This window comes from Coregonus clupeaformis, chromosome 14 (assembly GCF_020615455.1).
Source record: "Coregonus clupeaformis isolate EN_2021a chromosome 14, ASM2061545v1, whole genome shotgun sequence".
Lineage (NCBI taxonomy): Eukaryota > Metazoa > Chordata > Actinopteri > Salmoniformes > Salmonidae > Coregonus > Coregonus clupeaformis.
This window is the reverse complement of record NC_059205.1, coordinates 27,022,393-27,050,197: the sequence shown is the minus strand read 5'-3', so window position 1 is coordinate 27,050,197 and position 27,805 is coordinate 27,022,393. Positions and strand designations below refer to the sequence as shown.

General features: G+C 43.3%; 1 protein-coding gene across 1 annotated transcript; it reads right to left on the bottom strand.

Moving 5' to 3' along the window:
- Positions 1 to 97: 97 nt before the first annotated feature.
- LOC121581078 (SUN domain-containing ossification factor-like) lies at positions 98 to 25,901 on the bottom strand. Its single transcript, XM_041896451.2, has 23 exons — positions 25,859 to 25,901; positions 25,589 to 25,689; positions 11,701 to 11,815; positions 11,395 to 11,562; positions 10,727 to 11,049; positions 10,396 to 10,537; positions 10,108 to 10,225; positions 9,907 to 10,031; positions 9,744 to 9,811; positions 9,268 to 9,375; positions 8,672 to 8,777; positions 8,013 to 8,033; positions 7,533 to 7,588; positions 4,936 to 5,018; positions 4,580 to 4,645; positions 4,257 to 4,398; positions 2,587 to 3,996; positions 2,313 to 2,400; positions 1,958 to 2,062; positions 1,556 to 1,716; positions 1,221 to 1,312; positions 949 to 1,004; positions 98 to 813 (listed from the first exon to the last, which is right to left on the bottom strand). The coding sequence occupies exons 2-23, from the start codon at positions 25,654 to 25,656 to the stop codon at positions 364 to 366; spliced, it is 4,071 nt and encodes a 1,356-aa protein (XP_041752385.2). The 5' UTR covers positions 25,657 to 25,689; positions 25,859 to 25,901; the 3' UTR covers positions 98 to 363.
- Between the last annotated feature and the right edge of the window lie 1,904 nt (positions 25,902 to 27,805).

Below are 27,805 nucleotides of genomic sequence, written 5' to 3'. Positions count from 1 at the left end.
TTGGCTATTATTTGCAGGTTTGATTGTTATATAGTGCAGCTGTAGGGTTGACAGTATTTACCTCGTGACAAAAAAATGACATTTTTAAGGACAGATGGAAAATACATTGTTTTCATTGGTCAAAGCAAGAAAGAAACATCAAAGCCTGACAAATAGTCAACAGAGAACATGGACAGAACATAACACACTGGTTGGGAGGTGGAAGAAGAGGGATTGTCTGATTGGGGATTGTCTGATTCCTAGCTTAAAGCCTCCTGTTTATACAGGGATAACAACATCTCTCCTTTCAGGGGATGAGTGTTCCAGAGTCTGTTTTCAGGAGGAGCAGACAGGAGGAGAGTTTAGTCTAGGTTCAACAGGACCTCAGAGCGCCGTCACTCCCAGCATCCCTGCAGACAGCTCCTTTCCTCCTCCCATGAGGTCCTGCAGAGTGGGGATGGTGGGTGTAGCATCTCTCCGCGGGGCCTGCAGGAGATCCACCACCACGCACCCAGGCTTGGAGCGATGCTGCTTGAACGCTCGCTTCTCTGCCCTGCTCCTGGGTGGGTGCAGGCCGTCACAGAGGCGCGTGCAGGTGGTGGCGGCAAGGCCGCATAAGGAGGGCTCGTCTGACTGGGAGGAGCTCTCTGAGCTGCACTCAGAGGGGGGGTCCATGAAGGCGTGGTGGCTGAGACGCCCCATGCGGGGTGTAGGGTCTGTGGTGCCACGAGGAGCGCCGCCATTACATACGGGTGCTCCGTTAGCAGGCAGAGGAGCGCAGAGAGTAGTGCATTTAAGGGTTTCCACAGCCTTCATCTTACTGCGTTTCTTCTGCTGAGGGAGAAGAGTTGGGGACAGAGATTTTATTTGTTGAGGTTGGCGATGAGAGATTATGTTCATAAAACAATTATACTCTAAGAGTATGAGAGAGAGACTTTCCTTGAGATAGGGACACTATTCCATCCATACCTTTTTATTAGCTGGTAGAAAACTCAGTGGTTCAACAGTATGCGGTGACTCTGGACCTGCGAGCACAAGGAGGAAAACAAATTAATTACATTAAAAAAACTGTTGAAGCTATATTATAAATCAGCAAAACAAAACCGATCATAAATATCAAAATATCAACACCCAAAGTCAAGTTATGTTTACATATTCATCAGCAACAAACCTTAGAATTAGGAATCACAAGGGAGTACACTACACACACACACACACAACATAGTCATAGGTAAACTTGCCTTCAGTGGTGGGTAACTGGAAGGAGCCTGAGTGCAGGAGAGGATATGACACTAGTCTCTTCAAGCTCATGTCTTCATATTCAGAGAAACGCCTGAGAGGAGGAGATGTGTTAGTTAGACTAGGACAAGACTTAAAAACAGCATCCTGTTTTGTACAGTTGAGTGTGTGGTGTCTGTCCCTTGGATGGAATGTGGTAACTCAAATTTAAGGGTACCTATGTAAAGGACTTCATAACACATTCCTAACCCATGCATAACACATTCATAAGCAGTACAGAAGCACAACCAACGGTGTTCCCCCTAGTGGGGCAGAAGGAGAGGATGTGTGTAGTTACCTCTCTGGGCAGCAGTAGCTGTAGCTCTTGGGTATAGGAGGCTCTGGGTCTGTGGAGGGAGGCTCCATGGCAGACATGCGACAGTGCTGGACACACAGCAGCAACCCCAGGAACAAACACAACACCAGGCACAGCAGGAGGTAGCTCTGCCTTTCAGACTCCTACAACACAGTGCAGCCATGTGGTGTGGGTTGGTAAAGAGTTTAAAGAAATATACAATTCATTTGAATACTGCTGCATTCTAGGGTTGGGACCAATTCCATGTCAATTCAGGAGGCCAAACTTCCTTGTTGAAAAGCAATGACGAATAGGACTTGTTTACTTACAGCATTGACTGAATTGAAATGTAATTGACCCCAACCCTGCTGTATTCAATAGGGTAGGTAAGTATGCAGTATCTACCTGGCTCTGCAGCTGGCTGACTCCGACAGACAGGTTGAGCACCAGCTGTGTGACAACCTCCAGCTGGACCTGCAACGACTGGATGGACTCCGTCTGTCTTTGGTCCTATAGGGAGACAGGAAACTAATGAGCTGGCCAATCACAAACACTCTCACAAGCCACTTTCCCATACATTGTCAATCACAGCTTGCCTTTGATTGTGAGTGATTAACATCCAACCAGAGCCTTTCACATGACAGCCTTGACATTCTCATTATTCAAAAGGCCAAAACGGTGTGAGACTCCATCTTAAGATAGGCTACGTAGTACGTAACATTCTACACAAACACATTGAAGGTCTCCCTCCACTCCCCACCTGCTCCTCTGCTACCCTGGATGTGTTCTGCAGTTTGATGATGGTTTTGTTGAAAGCCCTCTGCATCTCTTCCATCTGCCTTCGGTACCTTCCATACAATGACAAAGACAAAACATCACCATCTAAACCTTCAACGGACTGACTGTGTTGAAATGGAATTGAAAGCACTGGTTATTTCAACAGCATTTCACTGTCTGACATTGGACAGTTAACTAAGACTAACTGGATGATGCACAATGCTTAGTACGATCCATCAACCCCCGAGGGCCCATACCTCTGGCTGAGCTGCTCCAAGTAGCGTCCGCTCAGCGACATGTTCATCTCCAGGGCCTTGATGCGGTTGTTGAGCCTCATGAACACAGACTCCTTCTGGCTGGTGGAGCCGTGCATCGGGTTCCCGTTCCCCTGTTCCATGGGTTTGTGGAGCTCTGCGTAGAAGTCTGAGGGGGAGGGAGAGGGGGGGGAGGGGCGAGGCAGCTGCTGCACATTGCCATTGGGTGACGAGGTGAAGAGGATGTCTTCCACAAGCTCTGCTTCCCCCTTGGTTTCGATGGCGACAGCCTGGCCCTGGCCATGCGAGGGGGGTTCTGTCATAACCACGACGGGGACAGAGCGGGACTCCTCAGGAGTAGTGTTGCCACTGCAAGCAGCACTCTCTTTTTCAGCCGTGGGGACAGGAGGCTGCTGCTGCTCTGTGGGGGTGGAGACAGTGGCGAGGGAATGGGGGAGTGGATCGGCCACATGTTGGGTGTAGATGACTGGGATGTTGTCTTGTTTTGCAGGCTGGACCTCCGGACAGGGCCTCTCCTCTACAGGGGCTCCACAACTCTGCTCTACTGGACCAATGGGGCTGGAGGTGGCGACAGTAGGAGAAGGCTGCCTGTTCTCCTCCTGCTGCACCTCCCGGCTCTTCTCTGTCCCAGTGGCGGGGTGCTCCTGCCCGGGCAGGTCTTTCGAGGAGGCCTGGTGTGGAGGCTCCACGGTAGGGGTGGGCCTGGTGGCAGAGCTGGCGGTGGAGCTGGGCAGGGTGGAGGTCTGGCTGGGCTCCAGGTGGGGCAGCTCCGTGCTGGGCTCTCTCTCTCCCACTGCCTCCGTCTCAACCCATGGAAGGTGTGGTGGGGCGTCAGTGGGACTTGCTCTCCTCTCCCCCAGGGCAGAGCTGGGCTCTCTCTCCTGAGGCTGTTCCCCCTGAGTGTGGGGCTGCTGTGGGGTATGGGTGGCCGTGGGGGAAATGGAGAGCTGCTGTGACGGGGTGGTGGTGGTTCCTGGGGCTGGGGGTGCCTCTGGCTCCCTCTCCTGGCTGGTGCAGTTCCTCTGAACGGAACACTGGTGGAGGAGGTACTCCTGGAAGGAGGCTGAGCAGGAGCAAGAAGAGGAGGAAGACAGGCCACAGTAGCCAAGGCTTTCTTGCTGTCGGAGGCCAGGGCAATGGTGCACCTCTCTATCCCCCCCTTCCTCTTCCTTCTCCTCCTCTTCTTCTACCTCCTCCAGCATGGTAACTATGGACTGGACCTCCTCTTTCTCTATAGGAGTCACGACCTGCTCCTCCCCAGTTAGATTCTCTAGTTTGGGTTCCTCTGTGACAGGGGTGTCTGGAGTAGGGGGCTCTGGTGTGGGGTCCTCTGTGGTAGTGACATCAGGGTCTTCTGGTACCTCAGACTGTTCCACCTCTACAGTGTCAGGCCTGGAACAGAGAGACAGGGATGTAAGCTACCACAGCTGCAAAAGAAGACTAATTATGCACATCCAAGCACGGTACATGCTAGACAGAAAAATGCAAGAAAAAAAACAAATGTCTTACTAATGACAATGTTACCTCTAATATACCCTGGTAAATGTCATTGCTTAAAAAAAATGTTTTAAATGACAAGATGTGTGACATGACTGTAAATCTAGATAAAATAAAAGACTAGGTGAAGAAGTGATTGGTTGGCTGGTACTTACACTGGGCTGACGGTGGAGGTGGTGTCAGGGTCAGATGATTTACTGGTAGTCATGTTCACTGCCTGGCTTGAGAAGTTCCCTTCCCCTGGTCCTCCTCCCAGCACGTTGACTTTAATGTTGTTCACCATGTTCAGAATGACATCTGGAACAACAAGACAGCCCATGAGTGAATACTTGTCCCTGTCACTGAATCCATCTCCACATTGGCTTCACAAAGGGATAGCGACTCAAGTATGACACAGCACATTCTTTCAATATTGATACCATATTTGTGTGACTGGTGTAACAGGATATTTAGCTGGCTGTACATGTGGGTAACTCACCCTTGGCTGATCCTATGAGGTCATTTGAAGCCTCGTCCTCTACAGGAACATATCCAGGAGGATAATCTGAGGGTCACAAAGCAGAGAGATAACATTACACTTACCAACATCAATCATCCAAACAGTTCAAAGTTGAGGTAAAATGTACATATAAACCTGCAGTATAGTCGCTTCAGGACTTTCGATGTTCACATTATATGACATCCAGTCTCCTCAAAGTGAAAATGTTGTTGTGTACATGTAACAACATAAATGACCATTGACAAATGTGTCATATCTTATTGAACATTCACTGTCCTGCTGCTTATGATTGACAAGTATTCAAGCTACTGTAGAATAAGAGGCTCTCCTCTCACCGAGGTCGTCATCCTGGTCGTCTGGTCTGTCGAGGGGGTCAGCGATCTCCTCATACTCCTCCACCATACTCGTTCCAAACACCCTTCAAAAGAGTGGAGAGAAACAGCTCTAAGCCATCTCACATAGTTGTGTTTTTGAATGAGATTGAGGATTGCCAAAGAATGGCCTACATTGAATGGTGGCCACATTGGTGAAGAGCTGTTATACTCTCTAGCAGCCACCAGAGGGAAGACAGAGATACACCAGTAGCCCAGTAATAACACACCAAGTAGGCCGAATAATAGTTAAGGTTATTATAAGAATCCTAAAGGAAAAGGTTTCAACTAGGGTATCTACCATCCAACTGGGACTTGGAAATACTACAAATCCCACAGTACTTACTATGACTGTGATATGTGGTTGTCTCACCTAGCTACCTTAAGATGAATGCACTAACTGAATAAGAGCGTCTGCTAAATGACTAAAATGTCAATGTAGTCATTATCAAGGGTGATTGGCTTTGGTATATTATTTTCTAGTTGTCATTTTTTTATTATATACAGTGGTAAGTATTCACAAAGTATTCAAAGTATGGCAAAGTATTCACCCCCCTTTACATTTTTCCTATTTTGTGGCCTTACAACCTGGAATTAAAATAATATTTTTTTGGGGGGGGTTCTATCATTTGATTTACACAACATGCCTACCACATTGAAGATGCAAAATATTTTTTCTTGTGAATCAAACAAGAAATAAGACAAAAAAACAGAAAACTTGAGCTTGCATAACTATTCACCCCCCCAAAGTCAATACTTTGTAGAGCCACCGTTTGCAGCAATTACAGCAGCAAGTCTCTTGGGGTATGTCTCTATAAGCTTGGCACATCTAGCCACTGGGATTTTTGCCCATTCTTCAGGGTAAAACTGCTCCAGCTCCTTCAAGTTGGATGGGTTCCGCTGGTGTACAGCAATCTTTAAGTCATACCACAGATTCTCAATTGGATTGAGGTCTGGGCTTTGACTAGGCCATTCCAAGACATTTAAATGTTTCCCATTAAACCACTCGAGTGTTGCTTTAGCAGTATGCTTAGGGTCATTGTCCAGCTGGAAAGTGAACCTCCGTCCCAGTCTCAAATCTCTGGAAGACAAACAGGTTTCCCTCAACAATTTCCCTGTATTTAGCGCCATCCATCATTCCATCAATTCTGACCAGTTTCCCAGTCCCTGCCGGTGAAAAACATCCCCACAGCACGATGCTGCCACCACCCTGCTTCACTGTTGTTCTCGGGGTGATGAGTTTGCGCTAGACATAGCGCTTTCCTTAATGGCCAAAAAGCTCAATTTTAGTCTCATCTGACCAGAGTACCTTCTTCCATATGTTTGGGGAGTCTCCCACATGCAAACATGTTTGCTTATTTTTTTCTTTAAGCAATGGCTTTTTTCTGGCCAATCTTCTGTAAAGCCCAGCTCTGTGGAGTGTACGGCTTAAAGTGGTCGTATGGACAGATACTCCAAATCCGCTGTGGAGCTTTGCAGCTCCTTCAGGGTTATCTTTGGTCTCTTTGTTGCCTCTCTGATTAATGCCCTCCTTGCCTGGTCCGTGAGTTTTGGTGGGCGGCCCTCTCTTGCAGGTTTGTTGTGGTGCCTTATTCTTTCAATTTTTTAATAATGGATTTAACTGGTGTTCCGTGGGATGTTCAAAGTTTCAGATATTTTTTTTTATAACCCAACCCTGATCTGTACTTCTCCACAACTTTGTCCCTGACCTGTTTGGAGAGCTCCTTGGTCTTCATGGTGCCGCTTGCTTGGTGGTGTTGCAGACTCTGGGGCCTTTCAGAACAGGTGTATATATACTGAGATCATGTGACAGATCATGTGACACTTAGATTGCACACAGGTGGACTTTATTTAACTAATTATGTGACTTCTGACGGTAATTGGTTGCACCAGATCTTATTTAGGGGCTTCATAGCAAAGGGGGTGAATACATATGCACGCACCACTTTTCCGTTATTTATTTTTTTGAATTTTTTGAACAAGTTATTCTTTTCACTTCACTTCACCAATTTGGACTATTCTGTGTATGCCCATTACATGAAATCCAAATACAATTCCATTTAAATTACAGGTTGTAATGCAACAAAACAGGAAAAACGTCAAGGGGGATGAATACTTTTGCAAGGCACTGTATAATTTTACAACCATTCATGCCTCTATAGGAGAAAAACTATGTAGGGGATTGGTTGGCTGTACTTTTTTGTTTTTGAAGACAAAATGTTCTGCAAACTGACTGCCAGAGCTGCACCCCAGTGCCCCTGAAAAAAGCAGCTTATTTCTATGGTGTTGGAGATAGCCAAGTATAACAGCACTAGACTAGCAGTTCCAGATTTAACAGTCCCCTCGGCTCAGCCTTTATGAGGGGTACATTTTTACCACTCGTACTCTATTACTTAACACCCTCCCCACTACCTTCAGCTTGCTTGACTGTACAATACCTGTGGATTCGGTAAATTGATGCTTATTACAGCTAGCTATACATTATCTTTATATTACCTGTGATTTCCCCAATTACCTTTAAAACGTTCCATGAACTCAGTGTTTTTCTATTCATTGCCTACCTTATGAGACTGAGAGGGCAGAAGTGTTCAGATCCATGGTGAGAGACCAGCTCCAGCTGCGATGAAACACAGACATAATTTACATCCAGGAGAGAGGCATCAGCGCATGGTGGGATTTGGCTGGTGGTCAAATTGTCAATGAAATCGTGGGACAAATAGTCAAATTCCAGAAGTAAGTTGTTAACGTTGATGCTTTTCTGGGTGGCCAGTGACAAGCTAGCGCACTTTGAAGCTGTGATCAAACCACCTTGCCCTGAAGAATAAGCTTCTCTACAGTAAAAATGATATGGAGTGACATAACTAGATGAATGATAATAATTACAAATATATTTTGATTGGCTTGGACCAGATTGTATAGATTCTGTGCTACCTGGACTGCAGTAACCTAGCGCTGATCAGTTAGCAAGCTTATCCTTCTGTTAGCATCTATCTACCTGCTCCTCCACAGACCGACCACATCTAAGAGAGAAATGGGCTAACCTTTATGTACTTGGTGAACATCTGAAGCAGGAGAAACAAGAGAAGAGAAACAAATAATTACAAGAACATGCACACATGCATTTAAAACAGGACCAGTGTATGAATGCTGGTTCCTGCTTCAGTCCTCAGAGAAGAGGTCCAGAAGCATCAGATTAAAGATGAGAAAAACAGCAAGGTTTATACAAATCTCCGCTGTTGAAAACTAAATGTTAGTCTAAAAGAAATGTGAGATAATGTCTAGATGCTTTTTATAGTGGAGATCAAGTTTATAAATTGCCTGGCTAGAATGATAAGACAGTGGATTGCGCAGTCAGATGGAACAGAGTAAATAGGCATTTTAACGTCATAGATTTAGCCTGTGGTAACTTGTGGAATAGACACCGGCTGGAATGCGGTTTTAACCAAATCAGCATTCAGGATTAGACCAACCCGTTGTATAATTGTAACACATTACTCTAGAATGAGAGGACCAGCATACACACACAGGCCTGCAGGATTTGAGTTAAGTGGGGGATAGTCTAGTATTGATTATCTATTATTTTTATTTAGATAAGAAGTCCCATTCAAGAGTAGCTCTTTCCCAAGAGAAACCTGATTGAGTAGAGTGGGACTAGAGGAGGGAGTAGAGAAGAGAAGGAACAGGAGGATGCCATACACACCTTGACATATTTGGCATACAGATGCTCATCCAGAGGGAAACTCTGAACAGTGCGCTCGTCCCGAGCATGAAAAGTGCCCAGCTTCACCCACTTGTTGGTCGGGTACCTGACGGAGCATTATGCAACATCATTCAACCTATTGATCTATCCTTAGTGCAGTAGTAGTGACTGTTTCTGTTTGTAGCATTTATGATGTTCAGCATCAAATGACAGATTAAAAGATATCAAAACGAGACATTCCCATTGGGGTCATGTTCATTAGGCACCAAAAAGAAGAAAACTGACTAATACAGGGAGAGAATATCTGGTCAAAAAACAGCACTCATTTTCGTTTCAGATTCTAAGCAGTTTAAAATGTTAATGTTTTTGTTTTGTTGTTGAAACTGAGAAACGGAGGAGAGGAGCCTCTGGTAGCGTGGTAAAAAAAATGTGCCATACATATTCTGCTGTTCTATCGCACATGCAATGATGTTCAATAGGGAAAAAACAGTGTTTGTTATTTGCAGTAACTTATTTGTTTTTGTAATATCCCAAATGGACGTGCCAGTTTCACCAATTAAGGACACCAGCTTTAATGAACATGACTCAGATCAAACCTGTCACTGATGGAGACCAAGAACTCTTTGGGTGTGGAAGAGAAGAGCTCAAAGTTAGCGATGTCCAACTGCTTCACCTGGATGGGATCACACAGCTCGATGATGAACCTGAAGAAGAAAGAAAGAAAGAAAGAAAAAAAGAAAGAAAGAAAAAGAGAGAGAGAAAGAGAGAGAAAGAAAGAAAGAAAGAAAGAAAGAAAGAAAGAAAGAAAGAGAGAGAAAGAGACAGAAAGAGAGAAAGAAAAAGAGAGAGAAAAAGAGAGAAAGAGAGAGAGGATGATGAGGGATGAGGATACCGTAGGTGGTGAGTGGAGTAGTGGATTCTGTTCTACCTGTAGTTATAAAGGGAAAAAGGAACAGGGAGGTTTTAGAGGAAGTATAAGGACAAGGACAGAAGACATTTTTGGAAACAGAAACACATGTACACATTAACTCTTAGAGCAGCAACACACAGGGATCTAGACACACACACTCACCAGATCTTGTTGCTGCAGGGATTTAACATGTAATGATCCATGCTCTCCATTAATATGGCTGAAGTGCTCTGAGAGAAAAGATCCTTCCATCAAAATCTGCAAAGCTAGCGATAAAAAAATAATATATAGATAGGTTTGGAGGGTGACAATTTGAAATAGATACCTTAGCCTCTGGGTTAGAACCCAGGATCTTTGCCCCACACTCCACCGATGCATAGTTGTTGAAGTTCTTCTGCACCTTCTTTACAGCGTGGGAGCCGCCATTGGTGGAGGTATGAGTGGCCTGAGCTATGAAGAGAGATAGTTTTAAATCAAAACTAGTGAGTGACTGACTGAGACGGGCCAGGAACACGATCTATCTTACTCTTCTCTTTCTCCACCTCCATCATTTTCTTCCTCCACTCGTCAAAGGTGGGGTTGTCCTCCGGATCCTTGGTTGCCACGCTGGGATCTGTCTCTGTGGTGATGTGTGAGCTCAAGTCCTAAGAATAGCAGTCAACAGACAAGCATCAGACCTTGGTCAAATACATACTGTCTATGTGTCAAATACTTTCATTTGAGGTCGGCATGATTAAGCTTGGAGGTTGTACTTCTAGGACTATCAGCATCAGAAAACATTATTGCTGTGCAACAAATGTTGGTGTTTCTCTACCTGTTCGTTGAGCATGTGGGATGTGTTGGCCCCCTGAGCCAGCCCCACTGAGGCCTGACCTGCCTGGGCCAGAGGGGGGACTATGTCGGTCTTGGTGCCCTTTCCCAGGGCATTGGATGTGTTCTCCAGCACAACAGGAAGACTACATAGGGGGACAATAGAAAGAGAGCCTACATTCAAACACTGGGTAAAACAACTGGGTTCGAACCTGCGCACCACTTGACTGTCTTAGCCTGCTGATTTAAGCCTAGCCATTAGCTCTCTGGGAGCTAACACAAGTTCAGTCCTCAGGTAAGGTTACTCACCACGGGAGCACCTCCGTTACACTGACCTGGTGAGGGTGCTGTCAAAGGGGTTGGTTTCTCCAGCTTCACAGTCATCTATGGCCAGATCAGCATCGCTGGAGTATGACACAGGGACATCAGACACAGTTTCCTCTGGTACACTAGAGGATGAGCTAGGGGTGCTGGACGGCTCTTCAGGGATGGGATTGAAAGCAGGGGCAGAGGGTGGAGGGGACAGGTCAGAGGTGGGGGTTGGCTGCTGCCCTTGGGTGACAATGGCCTCTGGAGGTGGCTGCTCAGCATCTGTACCGGCCTCTGGTTCTGTGGTCTCTGGCTCCTTCTCTGCTACAGAATCCTCCAGGTCCAACGTCTGGAAAACATAATCACTGCACTGTCATTAAAACACAGAACTTAGTATTGATGGCCCACAACAACCACCCACCTGCCTTATGTGTGGTACAACCTTCTATGCTAAAAATATTTCAGGAACAATCAATATGTTTGATCAATAGGTCTGATGGACAGTATCCTAGTCTCAATCTGCTCTTATACTAAAGAGAGAGACATCTGCTTCACATCCAGTAAGTAAGCCAGGGTGGAGTCGTTTTTCAGGCCTAGTTGTTAGGATTCATCATTGCAGTACCTTGTGGACCTCAGGAGCAGTAGGTTGCAATAGTAACAGCTAAATGGGGATCCAAATAAACCAAATGAATACCTTGACATGCTCCTTGTCCTCCACCTCTGTGCCTGGAGTCTCCACCACATCCCCCTCTGCTAGGCCCTGCTGCTGTGTATCCACCTCCTCTCCCTCTGGCAGCACCACCTCTTCAGATAGGTACTGGACATACTGGTACCCCCAGCCCTCCTCTACCTGAACAACACCCTGACGGACAAGACGGGAAGGAAACATTAGTTGGTGTTTTATCCAACATTAAAGAAACCAGTATCAACAAGAGAGTTGGTTATATTAGGTATGTACAAATACAAAATCATAGTAGCTTATGGTCCAACAGGTATGTACCCTGTGATGGGACTTGTCGCCTGGGTCTTCCTCTGTACTGCTGTCCTGAGCAGGTGCAGGCAGGCTCTGAGCCTCTGGGGGCTGCTCTGTGCAGCCAACATTTTTAGTGGGGTGCCTGGGGAAACATAGGAGAAGACATCAGTGTTATTGTTTTAGGCAAGGGGAGTAGAGTTAGAGTTAGGAGAGACAAGAGCAATGGGAAAAGTGGAATTGGAATTTCTGTTTACTTCCCGAATCGGCTGAATTTAGATGAAATTGACCCCAATTCCTGTTAAGATGTGGCAATATACTGTCACCTTGCATCACTGTGTTTCCTATACCAACAAGGACAAGCCTTAATCAGAAGGAAAACAACGATTTCAAAGAATCCATGAATGAGTCATGAGCAATCAGAGGGGGCTGCTGCCGAGCAGTGTCAGAGCTGAGAGAGGTGATATGGGAGCGACCAGGTGGCTGACACACTGCGAGACAGACACATTTTATCTCATCACTGTGGGGGGCTGGCAAGGCTGGAGGCGGGAGGTCAAAGTCAAAACCTAAAGCCACGTGGCTGCACAGGGAAAATGACAACTGCATGCAGTCTGCTGACAGTCTGACGGTGTGACAGGGAAATGGGACAAGTCAATGTCACAGCTGTCCTGTTCATCCTGGCATGCGACAACAACAGAGATCACCGGTCAGTCATGACAAGGCTTTAAATAGTTCCATTAACAACGTCATATTCCTACTGGGGACAAAGGTCCTTGTCTTAAGCTCCAGTGTCAAAATACTTAAACACAAACGTGGCCTTGTCAACAGCAAGTCTATTGTCTAGCAGTGAGGTTTATAGGGTAAGTAGTCTACTCTGCTTGGCCACTGGAGTCTGGTAAGACACAAATACTGTAAGCTGTACAGTGTTTGTTTACCTTTTAATTCATAGCCAACGGTCTTAATGTAACCCCTGAGAAGCCATGCTGATTTTAAGGCACTAGACAATGAATAACGTATCAGAGCGCAGGCCACTTTACCAACAGAATGGATTGTGGAAGGACGTGTACTCCGAGCATGCACTGACAAACTGGCAAGTGTCTTCACTGACATTTTCAACCTGTCCCTGGCCGAGTCTGTAATACGTACACTACCGTTCAAAAGTTTGGGATCACTTAGAAATGTCCTTGTTTTCGAAGGAAAAGCAATTTTTTTGTCCATTAAAATAACATCAAATTTATCAGAAATACAGTGTAGACATTGTTAATGTTGCAAATGGCTATTGTAGCTGGAAACAAATACTTTTTAATGGAATATCTACATAGGCGTACAGAGGCCCATTATCAGCAACCATCAGTCCTGTGTTCCAATGGCACGTTGTGTTTGCTAATCCAAGTTTATCATTTTAAAAGGATAATTGCTCAATAGAAAACCCTTTTGCTATTATGTTATCACAGCTGAAAACTGTTGTGCTGATTAAAGAAGCAATAAAACTGGCCTTCTTGAGACTAGTTGAGTATCTGGAGCATCAGCAATTGTTGGTTCGATTACAGGCTCAAAATGGCCAGAAACAAATAACTTTCTTCTGAAACTCATCAGTCTATTCTTGTTCTGAGAAATGAAGGCTATTCTATGTGAGAAATTCCCAAGAAACTGAAGATCTCGTACAACGCTGTGTACTACTCCCTTCACAGAACAGTGCAAACAGGCTCTAACCAGAATAGAAAGAGGAGTGGGAGGCCCCGGTGCACAACTGAGCAAGAGGACAAATACATTGGAGTGTCTAGTTTGAGAAACAGGCGCCTAACAGGTCCTCAACTGGCAGCTTCATTAAATAGTACCCACAAAACACCAGTCGCAACGTCAACAGTGAAGAGGCGACTCCGGGATGCTGACCTTCTAGGTAGTTGCAAAGAAAAAGCCATATCTCAGACTGTCCATCTTAATATTTTATTTTTATTGGCCAGTCTGGCTTTTTCTTTGCAGCAGAAAGAAACTAGGCAGTAAAGCAAAAGTAGGCCTACTTGCCAAATATAGTAAAATGTCATCAAACCATTAGCCAAGCCTACATCCCTACACGTCTGAGGAATTTCAATGATGAGTCAAGTTCAAACAGGCTAAACCATCCTTTGTCACATCACCTATGCTTCACAAAGTCGTGGCTGAACGAGGACATGGTTAACATAAATCTATTGTCAGTGGGCAAACGTACAAAATCAGCAGGGGATCAAATACTAATAACTCAAAAAACACTTAAACAACACAGGGTAACTCCAAGTCAATCACACTTCTGTGAAATCAAACTGTCCACTTAGGAAGCAACACTGATTGACAATAAATGTCACATGCTGTTGTGCAAATGGAATAGACAACAGGTGGAAATTATAGGCAATTAGCAAGACACCCCCAATAAAGAAGTGGTTCTGCAGGTGGTGACCACAGACCACTTCTCAGTTCCTATGCTTCCTGGCTCATGTGCTCGCCAGAGGTAGCCTGACTGCCATTAGGTACCGAGATGAGATCCTCAGACCCCTTGTGAGACCATATGCTGGTGCGGTTGGCCCTGGGTTCCTCCTAATGCAAGACAATGCTAGACCTCAATGTGGCTGGAGTGTGTCAGCAGTTCCTGCAAGAGGAAGGCATTGATGCTATGGACTGGCCCGCCCATTCCCCAGACCTGAATCCAATTGAGCACATCTGGGACATCATGTCTCGCTCCATCCACCAACGCCACGTTGCACCACAGACTGTCCAGGAGTTGGCGGATGCTTTAGTCCAGGTCTGGGAGGAGTTCCCTCAGGAGACCATCCGCCACTTCATCAGGAGCATGCCCAGGCGTTGTAGGGAGGTCATACAGGCACGTGGAGGCCACACACACTACTGAGCCTCATTTTGACTTGTTTTAAGGACATTACATCAAAGTTGGATCAGCCTGTAGTGTGGTTTTCCACTTTAATTTTGAGGGTGACTCCAAATCCAGACCTCCATGGGTTGATACATTTGATTTCCATTGATAATATTTGTGTGATTTTGTTGTCAGCACATTCAACTATGTAAAGAAAAAAGTATTTAACAAGATTATTTCATTCATTCAGATCTAGGATGTGTTGTTTAAGTGTTCCGTTTATTTTTTTGAGCAGTGTATATATATATATATATATATATGAGATTCAGACCATGACAAGGATAGAGAGAGAGCGCTATTTATTATTTTGGTTTAACAAACAATGTTGTTGTTTTGTTTTTGAATGCATGAATCATGATGTGAGTCATGTGTCCAAAGGGGGAAGTACTGCTCGCATGAGGCTTTTTGGTAAATATGCTAATTGTATTAAGAATATGAGCAGTAGTAATTAATGTGTTATGGGTTAGATTAAATGTTTTAGGTGAAAATGTATTTGTGGTATAAGGCAGGATGTAGAGGAGGCCTGTCTATGGAATGAGTGGACTGCAACAAGCTGCAAGATGTGCACTTCCTAATCTCAGGGCTTCTCCTGACTGATAAGAAGACAGGGTAAAGTAGCATACTGTGTCTCACCTAACAATGTTCTGAAGACTTTCTTCCAAAAGGTGAAGGATTCTCTGCCAGAACTAACAGGAGAATCTGGGCATTTTCTGCGCCTTGGAGGCTTTGTGGCAGTAAAGGATTACAGAAGTAAGAGCTGGACAGAATCTAGGTGGGGAGGTCAGTACTAGGTGTTGCTGGCTACCTCGATGGAGGGGAAAGTAGCAGAGATCGATTCCTTGATCTATGTGTCCCACTGTAGGAGTGTTCAAACCCAGAGGAGGAAGATTGCATCGCCAATGCGGAGCATTGTTTTCTTTTGTGTCTGTGTGTTTTTGCAGCAGGGACTCTCAACCTCCCTATTGGTAAGATGCAAGAAGGACACACTCCACAGAGCGATGTTGATAAATGGAGAAGGACTCTGGCTGATCCAGAGACCATAGTGACGGAAGAAGATTCAGAGCTAAAGGGCCCATACATTGTCACCCAGTCTACACCAACGGATGTATGGATAGAGGGGAGATCGATCTGGTATCATCTTAACCACTGAAACAGTGTACTACGAGGTAACGAAGGTCTAGAGATAAGGGAGATGAGGTTACTGGAGCTGACAAGGATCAGGTGATGGGAGACGATGTCAAGAGGAATGCTACTGATGAGCTACGTGTTCTGGCTGATTCCCTCGGTGGAGGGACAGACCTCCAAGAACTTCAAGATCTTCCAGAATTTCAAGAAATCACCTGGCTGGCACACCATTCAGTTCTATGTATTTGGAGTGTTTACCTAATAGAAATTGGGGAGTATATTAGAAATTGGTATTAAGAATATTTTGTAAAACATAATAATTTGTCATATAGTCAATGCTTATATGGATTTATTGGATTAGAAATTAACTCAATTAAACTGTTATGTTCTGTCTTCTGGTGAGGTAAATACAGATGGTGTCTTGATGCATAGCAGGGATAATTTGGCATAGAATGGTGTGAACCTTAAAAAGAAAACCTCTGAACCGGCTGAAGACGAATATCAGAGGCATTGAAGACATTCCTGTACAGCACCACTTCTACATGCAACCGGTCTACAACAGCCAATAGAAGCCATCAACCGATTTTCTCTCATGTTTTTATATCGAGGGAGTGGGACAGGAGTCCACCATTGAGTGAGAATTAAGAATGATATGTTCAAATACTACATTTCTAATGTTGTGGGCATAATGGTTGGCAAATGTACAAGACACAATGGGGTGTAGAGTTGGTGGTGACTCAGATGAGACATTGTAGTTGTGACATTGTCATGGGCAATTCATTTTGAAATATGAAGCTGTCTGAAGAACATAATGAAGAGACACCAGAAGATTTACGTGCCGGAGAAAGAAGGGGTTGGTTAGCGGTGTTGATAATACATTTGGATTGATCTAAATTAGCTAATTTGAGTAGGAGGTATATACATTGCTAAATTAACAGTATTCAGAATGCATTGAGATAATGATCTGTATTTATTCTCAGGATGAGGAAAGTCATAATAGAATTATGGATATTTATACTGTATGTTAATATAAAAGTGTACATTCTGACAGTTGTAATGGGTACTAAAAGTTGAGGGTTTTAATTTTGAGTAATAGGACCTATGTGAATCACTAAGAATTGTCATTCTAAATTTGGTTGAGCTAAGTAATTTGGTTTTGGTTATAATTATAAGATGACTGAGTGATTTAAGTAAATCATTAGTATATATTAGTATAAATATTTTCAGCATGAAGGATATTGATTGTACAATTGAGATAACAATAATATCGATATAAGACAGTTAAAACAGTGATACATTATTGTAATGTCTTAGGATACACTTCTGTGATGTGTTTTGGGTAGACATTTTTGAATCATACTGTTTGAAACATGTAAGTTAATGTGAGGATTGTGACTGAAATCATGAATATGTTGATTATTAAGTTACAGTATTCACATATTAGTCACTATATACATTTGAAGTATTGGGTGGTATTGATAGGGATGTTTAGAGTGGTACTTATCTCTGTTGCTAAGCAAGTACTTAACTGGTTCCTATCATGGGGTTTTGGTATTTGAGACAGGAATGTCTATGCTATTTTCATCTGATCTGACTTTGGTTGAATTCCTCAATCCTAACTAGTTCAGGGATGTACTGATTTAACAGGGACTGAAAACAGTGTTATCCTGTGTATCTCTCCTCAGGCATATTAGGGGAACAGAGTCAGGGTTGAACAGAGTTCAACATTGTACCTATTAACAGTATCGGATTTTCAAGCAATTGGGTCTGAGATGTCACTCATTGGACAATATGTAATTGGTAATTGCGTAGCATTGGATGCTATTATAGTAGATAGAGGGGGAATGTATGTGATTATATAGGGGAGATGCATGTTGTACATGCTGGCCATCAGAATGAGGAAGGTATTGGGAATTTAAATAAAGCTATGGGAAATATTAGAGACATACAGGAAGGTATTAAGAGTACTAATTCTTCATCTATGTCATCTTATTCAAGTGTAGAGTCCTTTGATAATGTTTATTGAGTAATGTGAAATGTTAAGTTGGAACTGTATAACGGGGAATTTAAGGTTTACAGGATTGAAGATGTGGAAACAAGACTCTTAGTCGATCAGATAGCGCCCCAAGTAATTAGAGAAAAGCTTGGGGTTCCTTTGAATGAACATGGATGAAGAAGACTGACGTTATTTTTATTGAGATATATTCATCTGAATATATTATAATATTCATGTAACTTAGAAAGTGTCACGTATCATTGTATTTGTGTGGATGAGGTCATGATGTTAAGAATTTATTTATATGTATGTTTTCTTGGTAGCATGTCTAAGAGGATGGGTATATTTGAAAATGATGTATACAAGGGTGTCATTTAAAAAAGAGGGATAGTCTATGTGGGATTTTTCCTTATACAGTGGGGAGAACAAGTATTTGATACACTGCCGATTTTGCAGGTTTTCCTACTTACAAAGCATGTAGAGGTCTGTCATTTTTATCATAGGTACACTTCAACTGTGAGAGACGGAATCTAAAACAAAAATCCAGAAAATCACATTGTATGATTTTTAAGTAATTCATTAGCATTTTATTGCATGACATAAGTATTTGATACATCAGAAAAGCAGAACTTAATATTTGGTACAGAAACCTTTGTTTGCAATTACAGAGATCATACGTTTTCTGTAGGTCTTGACCAGGTTTGCACACACTGCAGCAGGGATTTTGGCCCACTCCTCCATACAGACCTTCTCCAGATCCTTCAGGTTTCGGGGCTGTCGCTGGGCAATACGGACTTTCAGCTCCCTCCAAAGATTTATTGGGTTCAGGTCTGGAGACTGGCTAGGCCACTCCAGGACCTTGAGATGCTTCTTACGGAGCCACTCCTTAGTTGCCCTGGCTGTGTGTTTCGGGTCGTTGTCATGCTGGAAGACACAGCCACGACCCATCTTCAATGCTCTTACTGAGGGAAGGAGGTTGTTGGCCAAGGTCTCGCGATACATGGCCCCATCCATCCTCCCCTCAATACGGTTCAGTCGTCCTGTCCCCTTTGCAGAAAAGCATCCCCAAAGAATGATGTTTCCATCTCCATGCTTCACGGTTGGGATGGTGTTCTTGGGGTTGTACTCATCCTTCTTCTTCCTCCAAACACGGCGAGTGGCGTTTAGACCAAAAAGCTCTATTTTTGTCTCATCAGACCACATGACCTTCTCCCATTCCTCCTCTGGATCATCCAGATGGTCATTGGCAAACTTCAGATGGGCCTGGACATGCGCTGGCTTGAGCAGGGGGACCTTGCGTGCGCTGTAGGATTTTAATCCATGACGGCGTAGTGTGTTACTAATGGTTTTCTTTGAGACTGTGGTCCCAGCTCTCTTCAGGTCATTGACCAGCTCTCTGGTCTTGGCCATTGTGGAGAGGTTGGAGTCTGTTTGAGTGTGTGGACAGGTGTCTTTTATACAGGTAACGAGTTCAAACAGGTGTAGTTAATACAGGTAATGAGTGGAGAACAGGAGGGCTTCTTAAAGAAAAACGAACAGGTCTGTGAGAGCCGGAATTCTTACTGGTTGGTAGGTGATCAAATACTTATGTCATGCAATAAAATGCAAATGAATTACTTAAAAATCATACAATGTGATTTTCTGGATTTTTGTTTTAGATTTCGACTCTCACAGTTGAAGTGTACCTATGATAAAAATTACAGACCTCTACATGCTTTGTAAGTAGGAAAACCTGCAAAATCGGCAGTGTATCAAATACTTGTTCTCCCCACTGTATATCAGTAAGGTTTTGACTACATAGATTTTTTAGCATGAATATATAGTAGTTAATCATGTATCAATCTTTTCCTCAGACTAACTACATAAAGGTTTGAGAGGTTTGATTGTGCATGTGATAGATGACAGAGTTTATACCTTTGTTGATTAAATATATTGAGAATCTGGTTGGATTCAGGTATAGAAGGTAGATGGGATGAATTCTCAGTTATCTAGCATAGTTTAGACTAATCGTATATCTATACTACTGAAGGGAGAACATTTTATTTTATATTAAGATATGTGAATTGTTAGGGTTAAGTAATGTTATATCTGAGTAATGTTACTTACCACAAAGAGAGAAAAAAAAATAAGGATTGTTATGATGTCTTTTCATGATGGCGGGAAGGTTACATTTATGAGATAAGTGACTCTTGGTGCCACAAAAAATTGTAGGATTTTTAATGAATTTATTTGCAAATTATGGTGGAAAATAAGTATTTGGTCAATAACAAAAGTTTCTCAATACTTTGTTATATACCCTTTGTTGGCAATGACACAGGTCAAACGTTTTCTGTAAGTCTTCACAAGGTTTTCACACACTGTTGCTGGTATTTTGGCCCATTCCTCCATGCAGATCTCCTCTAGAGCAGTGATGTTTTGGGGCTGTCGCTGGGCAACACGGACTTTCAACTCCCTCCAAAGATTTTCTATGGGGTTGAGATCTGGAGACTGGCTAGGCCACTCCAGGACCTTGAAACGCTTCTTACGAAGCCACTCCTTCGTTGCCCGGGCGGTGTGTTTGGGATCATTATCATGCTGAAAGACCCAGCCACGTTTCATCTTCAATGCCCTTGCTGATGGAAGGAGGTTTTCACTCAAAATCTCACGATACATGGCCCCATTCATTCTTTCCTTTACACGGATCAGTCGTCCTGGTCCCTTTGCAGAAAAACAGCCCCAAAGCATGATGTTTCCACCCCCATGCTTCACAGTAGGTATGGTGTTCTTTGGATGCAGCTCAGCATTCTTTGTCCTCCAAACACAACGAGTTGAGTTTTTACCAAAAAGTTCTATTTTGGTTTCATCTGACCATATGACATTCTCCCAATCCTCTTCTGGATCATCCAAATGCAAACTTCAGACGGGCCTGGACATGTACTGGCTTAAGCAGGGGGACACGTCTGGCACTGCAGGTTATGAGTCCCTGGCGGCGTAGTGTGTTACTGATGGTAGGCTTTGTTACTTTGGTCCCAGCTCTCTGCAGGTCAATCACTAGGTCCCCCTGTGTGGTTCTGGGATTTTTGCTCACCGTTCTTGTGATCATTTTGACCCCACGGGGTGAGATCTTGCGTGGAGCCCCAGATCGAGGGAGATTATCAGTGGTCTTGTATGTCTTCCATTTCCTAATAATTGCTCCCACAGTTGATTTCTTCAAACCAAGCTGCTTACCTATTGCAGATTCAGTCTTCCCAGCCTGGTGCAGGTCTACAATTTTGTTTCTGGTGTCCTTTGACAGCTCTTTGGTCTTGGCCATAGTGGAGTTTGGAGTGTGACTGTTTGAGGTTTTGGACAGGTGTCTTTTATACTGATAACAAGTTCAAACAGGTGCCATTAATACAGGTAACGAGTGGAGGACAGAGGAGCCTCTTAAAGAATAAGTTACAGGTCTGTGAGAGCCAGAAACTTGCTTGTTTGTAGGTGACCAAATACTTATTTTCCACCATAATTTGCAAAGAAATGTATTAAAAATCCTACAATGTGATTTTCTGGAATTTTTTTCTCTCAATTTGTCTGTCATAGTTGACGTGTACCTATGATGAAAATTACAGGCCTCTCTCATCTTTTTAAGTGGGAGAACTTGCACAATTGGTGGCTGACTAAATACTTTTTTTCCCCACTGTAGGTCCATAAGCCAACAAGAAAATGCTCATCCAGAGGCAGCGCTCCTAGTGGCAGGTGATTTTAATGCAGGAAAACTGAAATCTGTTTTGCCTCATTTCTACCAGCATGTCACCTGTGCAACTAGAAGAAAAAAAATTCTAGATCACCTTTACTCCACACACAAAGATGCATAGAAAGCTCGGCCTCCATTTGGCAAATCTGACCATATCTCTATCCTCCTGATTCCTGCTTACAAGTAAAAACTCAAAAAGCAAGTACCAGTGACACACTCAATTCAGAAGTGGTCCGATGAAGCGGATGCTAAACTACAGGACTAGCACAGACTGGAATATGTTCCGGGATTCATCCGATGGCATTGAGGAGTTTACCACATCAGTCACCGGCTTCATTAATAAGTGCATCGACGACGTCGTCCCCACAGTGACCATACGTACATATTCCAACCAGAAGCCATGGACTACACGCAACATCCACACTGAGCTAAAGGCTAGAGCTGCTGCTTTCAAGGAGCAGGACACTAACCCGGACGCTTATAAGAAATCCCGCTACACCCTCCGACGAACCATCAAACAGGCAAAGTGTCAATACAGGACTAAGATCGAATCCTACTAGACCTGCTCTGACGCTCGTCGGATGGGGCAGTGCTTGCAAACTATCACGGATTACAAAAGGGACACCCAGCCACGAGCTGCCCAGTGACACGAGCCTACCAGACGAGTTGTCTATGCTCGCTTCGAAGCAAGCAACACTGAACCATGCGTGAGAGTAACAGCTGTACCGGACTACTATGTGAACACGCTCTCCGTAGCCGATGTGAGTAAGACCTTTAAACAGGTTAACGAATTACCAGGACGTGTACTCAGCATGCACTGACCAACAAAACATTAGGAACACCTGCTCTTTCCATGACATAGACTGACCAGGTGAATCCAGGTGAAAGCTTTGATCCCTTATTGATCACCTGTTAAATCCAATTCAATCAGTGTAGATGAAGGGGAGGAGACAGGTTAAAGATGGATTTTTAAGCCTTGAGAAAATTGAGACATGGATTGTGTATGTGTGCCATTCAGAGAGAGAATGGACAAGACAAAATAACTGCAACGCTGCTGGTTTTTTCACACGCAACAGTTTCCCGTGTGTATCAAGAATGGTCCACCACCCAAAGCACATGCAGCCAACTTGACACAACTGTGGGAAGCATTGGAGTCAACATGGCCCAGTATCCCTGTGGAATGCTTTCAACACCTTGTAGAGTCCACGCCCTGACGAAATGAGGCTGCTCTGAGGGCAAAAGGGGGTGCAACTCAATATTAGGAAGGTGTTCCAAATGTTTTATACACTGAGTGACTAGACTTTATTGTACTCTTTATTTTCATTCGTTATTCACTGTGTCACTATTTCCATTTTTATTTTGTATCTCATCTTTAACTCTGCATTGTTGGAAAAGGACCCTAAGTAAGCATTTCACTGTTAGTCTACACATGCTGTCTACTAAGCATGTGACCATTTTTTGTTTTTAATTATACTACACATTCCATCATTTGTTTAACCAGTTAAATGTAACGAAATGTAATTGAAAATGTAATCTACGTAATCCCCAAAAGTAATTATTTGTCATGAGAGGGCCATAAACAATAACTAGTAATGCTGCATTCTCCAAGAAAGGTTCAAATCTCACCTTTCTGGTAAACATTTTTTATAAATTGCTGAGGTGTAGTCACTTTTGAGGACACAAGCTCAAGTAGACAGTACAAATATGATAAAAATATGGAATATTTTATATGATGTATTTCTTATTCAACAAAACTGTATGAATGAGGCTTGAAATGACTAATGCTTTCTACATATAGTATAATCAAATTATAAAACGACTAACTAAGATTTCACCTTCCTTATAACTGTAAAATACATATTTGTATGTTTAGTATTTGCATATTTTCTAAAGGTCTCTCTTGATCAAAACGTCCGCGCCCATCACTGTGAACATCTCACACAGCTCTAGCTTGGCTACCTGAACTCGTTAGGAACTCGCCTTTCACCTCATATTAATCTTGTCCATCTATGACAAACAGAAAGTGCTTTTTTTTGTTTAAAATCTATTAATTATTTGAGATTATTGGCTATAAATCGATCTCTGAACAGGGCTTGAAATTAACTTTTTTAGCCACTTATCCTTCAGACAAATAGGCCTACAATAATTATACTCTGATGCGCTCTGCAGAGAATGGGAGGACACTGTGCAACACATTGCATCCGGAGGACACTGATCCAATTCTGATCGGAGTAGCCTAATTGTTTGATATAGTGATTTATGCGTGATTTTTTTTTACTTGTCCATTTGGACAACTTAAATCTATATTGTTCTTGTCCAACTTTTTTGGACAAGCGTTAATGTCGAGCCCTGTCTGAATGTGCTACAGCGACGAAACCACTCTCTCCTGCTGCTCTACAGTGTAAGGATTCCAGGCATATGTGTTGTTAGTGGCTGTGACATAGGGTTCAGCCAGGAGTTGATGAACAGTCAGAAGAGCGAATGAAATGGTAGGAGGGACATATCAGCTTCAAGTGGTGTCACATTTCACATCCTGCTTCACACAGGCAAAAGAGACATACTCCTGTGTCCGTGAGAATCAGGGCTACCGCTAGATGCATTTCAATCTACAGTATGGTGTCCACAGATCGATTTATAAGCTAAAATGTCTGTTGGAACCGGCTTCATCACCATGTAATGTATGTAGCGAACGACAGAGCAGCAGAAGAAGAATTTAGTGTGAGAAACCAGGCTAGGTTCTATTAGGGATTTATTATTCTTCTAAACTGATAGGATGACTAACTTAGAAAGAATGCATTCTTGACTGGGCTAATGTAGGCTGTGACACCTGGCAAGGCTGTGATTGATGTGAAGAGAAGATAAGGATTGTGTCTTCAAATACAAGACTATAATGGTTCATTGTGATCTATGAGTCTTCCTTTGACATGGGAATGATGTCTAAGGGAGCTGGCTCTTCTCACTATAACAGGTTGTTATGATAATCTTGTGCCTGGATTAAGTGTGTAACAAATGGCGCCGAGGAGATGAGAGCAACCACTGCATCAACGGATTGGCTGAGATAGTGTAAACCACGCTCAAGTCTTTACTCTAATTGGCCAGCAGAGAAGTGGGAAACTTCCTCTGTCAGAGTATTTGGGTATTGTTTCTAGAGCAATGAGTTAGTTCTCTGGAGTGTCCTGCGAGGCATCACAGAGAGCCCGTATATACGAAACATCATATTTACCATTGAAGGTTTTTGCATTAATTAAAATACCTAGTATACCTTAGAAGTCGTGTTGACCTCTTTTGTTCCTGATACCAGATTTGAATTGACGCGACATTGACAGTTCTTTGACCTTTCCTTGAAAGGTCTTCAGGCTATTTAAATCTCTGACTGTGCATGAATGCAGCATTGATGTGTAGTTACAGTAAACTAGGTGCATTCTTCTCAATAATCCTAAATCCATAGTCACCTCTGGATGGACCTGTCAACTGTTGTGTCGAAGGATTTACAGCCAGGAGTCAAGACCTAATCGCAGCGAGCCTGCTAGCTGACTGACTAACGTTACGTGGGCTGTAATCCCCTGAAGAGTCAAATCCATTACGGTCTTTTACAGAACAGAACACACGCTCTCAATACTGGTCGTGCAACAACCCAGCAAAGCAATGGTATACAATGCAATGCCAGTGCAGGCTTTTGGCTTGATTCATTCTTTAAGCTGTCAATATGATATAGGAGTGTTGTTTATTTAACTACTAGCTCCACGTTTGTTGCAATGGTGATGGATGGTGAGGCAGGATGAGGCGGGCAGCATGTGATGGATACCCTGAATTTGATAGTTAACTAACTTTAGCTAATGACACTGAAAACAAAACAATAACACGGCAAAAAGAACAGTTGAATTGAGCTAGTTAACTGGCAAAATGCATTTGACATCTCAGACGAGTCGACTGAACTAGCTACAGTAGCTAGCTAAAATGTATAGTATAGAGCTACGTTAAGTTACCACTTGGCTAGCTACCACTTAACTCTCAGCAATTAACGTTAGCTAACAAACTAGCTAGCAGCAAGCTAGTTAACGTTATGCTTGCCGTAGTTCATTATTTGTGCAACTCTTCGAGCAACTTTTGAATAACGTTACTTAATGAGGCAAAACATCTTTCTTGATATTAAAATGAAAGTACAGTACGGCTTTTAACTTACCAACACGGTAAAAACACAAGTAGGCACACTGTCACTGACACAACTCGCCACAGTCTCTTTTTCATCATTATCCCGCAGGGACCAACATTCTCGCCGTTTACCTAAAAATGTATCAATACTATCGTTATTCAACAGTTGTACGTTTTAAGTCAACGTAGTAACTATGTCTAACTTCACAAGTTACAGGTCCGACATCTAAAACTGCTAGCTAGCTAGATTCCTAAAATCAAGTTGTGGTGTCTAACGTCTGGAGACTTTCATTGCGCCAACCTGCCAGCTGTCATCCTGTCCCCCGCTCTGTCCAATGAAAACGCAGCAACACTGTTGCGCAGTAAAATCAAAGACAGTACAGTATGAAGATAGGCTGCAACTGCTTCTCCAATAGAAATCTCCGATATAGCTTGTAGTCGATGTCTTGGCGATGTTGGCTAGCTAAGCTCATGCGCAGAAATACGTTCTTCGGGTCTAACGCATGCGCCGAACTGCGTATGTGTAGGCCGTCAAATCAAAAGCACGCTTGACGAAAATGAAAACATGTCAGTTTGTCACATGTTCCAATACTTAAGACATTGGCTCGAGTCTAGGTTGTGCCTTTAGATTTCGAGAAAATTAACAACTAAGGAAGAATGTTTCACTTCTCTCATTGGCTTCTCTAACACCAAACCCCAGCCTGGTCTGCTTGGTCTACTTCTCAAACGTTCCCGGAAGTCTTGTGATGTTGCGCCTCTGCGTTTAGAAACTCTGTGGTAAAGTTCATAGGTTTCCAAAAAGTGTGGGTAGCTTTCAAATTCCCATATAATGAACTGACACAAAAAAGTGTAAAATATGAAATTCGATAAAAATATATTTTAAGTTAATTCAGCCTTTAAAAAAATACATAGCTGACTTCCTTAAACAAATGTGGTTTATTTTTGTATTTTTATTTTATTTAACTAGGCAAGTCAGTTAAGAACAAATTCTTATTTACAATGAAGGCCTACCCCGGCCAAACCAGGACAATTGTGCGCCGCCCTATGGGCCTCCCAATCATGGATTGTGATATGGCCTAGAATCTAACCAGGGTCTGTAGTGACACCTCTAGCACTGAGATGCAGTGCTTAGACCGCTGCACCATTCCGGAGCACCGATTTAAGATGTACAAACAATATTATAAGGGGAAGACGAGCGGAAAAGAGGCAATCCGTAAATTGGACTAAGACATTAATGAGCGAGCTAGGAGGGACTAGTCAATATAACTATTTGTTCAGTACTTTTGAAATGTACAGAGACAGAATTCAGAACATGGTATACTGGGAGAATTCTGTACGGCCCAAGTCAAAACAATATACAGTGCCTTCGGAAAGTACTCAGACCCCTTGACTTTTTCCACATTGTTACCTTACAGCCTTATTCTAAAATTGATTAAAACATTTTGTTTTTCATTTTTTTTCTTCATTTTTGCAAAAAAAAACTTTTAAAGAACAAGTGAAATATTACATTTACATACGTATTCAGACCCTTTACTCAGTATTTTGTTGAAGCACCTTTGGCAGTGATTACAGCATCGAGTCTTCTTGGGCATGACACTTCAAGCTTGGCACACCTGTATTTAGGGAGTTTCTCCCATTCTTCTCTGCAGATCCTTTCAAGCTTGTCAGGTTGGATGAGGAGCGTTGCTGCACAGCTATTTTCAGGTCTCTCCAGAGATGTTCGATCGGGTTCAAGTCCGGGCTCTGGCTGGGCCACTCAAGGACATTAAGAAACTTGTCCCGAAGCCACTCCTGTGTTGTTTTGGCTGTATGCTTAGGTTTGTTGTCCTGTTGGATGGTGAACCTTCGCCCCAGTCTGAGGTCCTGAGCGCTCTGGAGCAGGTTTTCATCAAGGATCTCCCTGTACTTTGATCTGTTAATCTTTCCCTCGATTCTGACTAGTCTCCCAGTCCCTGCCGCTGAAAAACATCCCCACAGCATGATGCTGCCACCACCATGCTTCACCGTAGGGATGGTGCCAGGTTTCCTCCAGACGTGACGCTTGGCATTTAGGCCAAAGAGTTCAATCTTGGTTTCATCAGACCTGAGAATCTTGTTTCTAATGGTCTGAGAGTCTTTATGTGCCTTTTGGCAAACGGCTGTCATGTGCCTTTTACTGAGGAGTGGCTTCCGTCTGGCCACTACCATAAAGACCTGATTGGTGGAGTGCTGCAGAGATGGTTGTCCTTCTGGAAGGTTCTCTCATCTC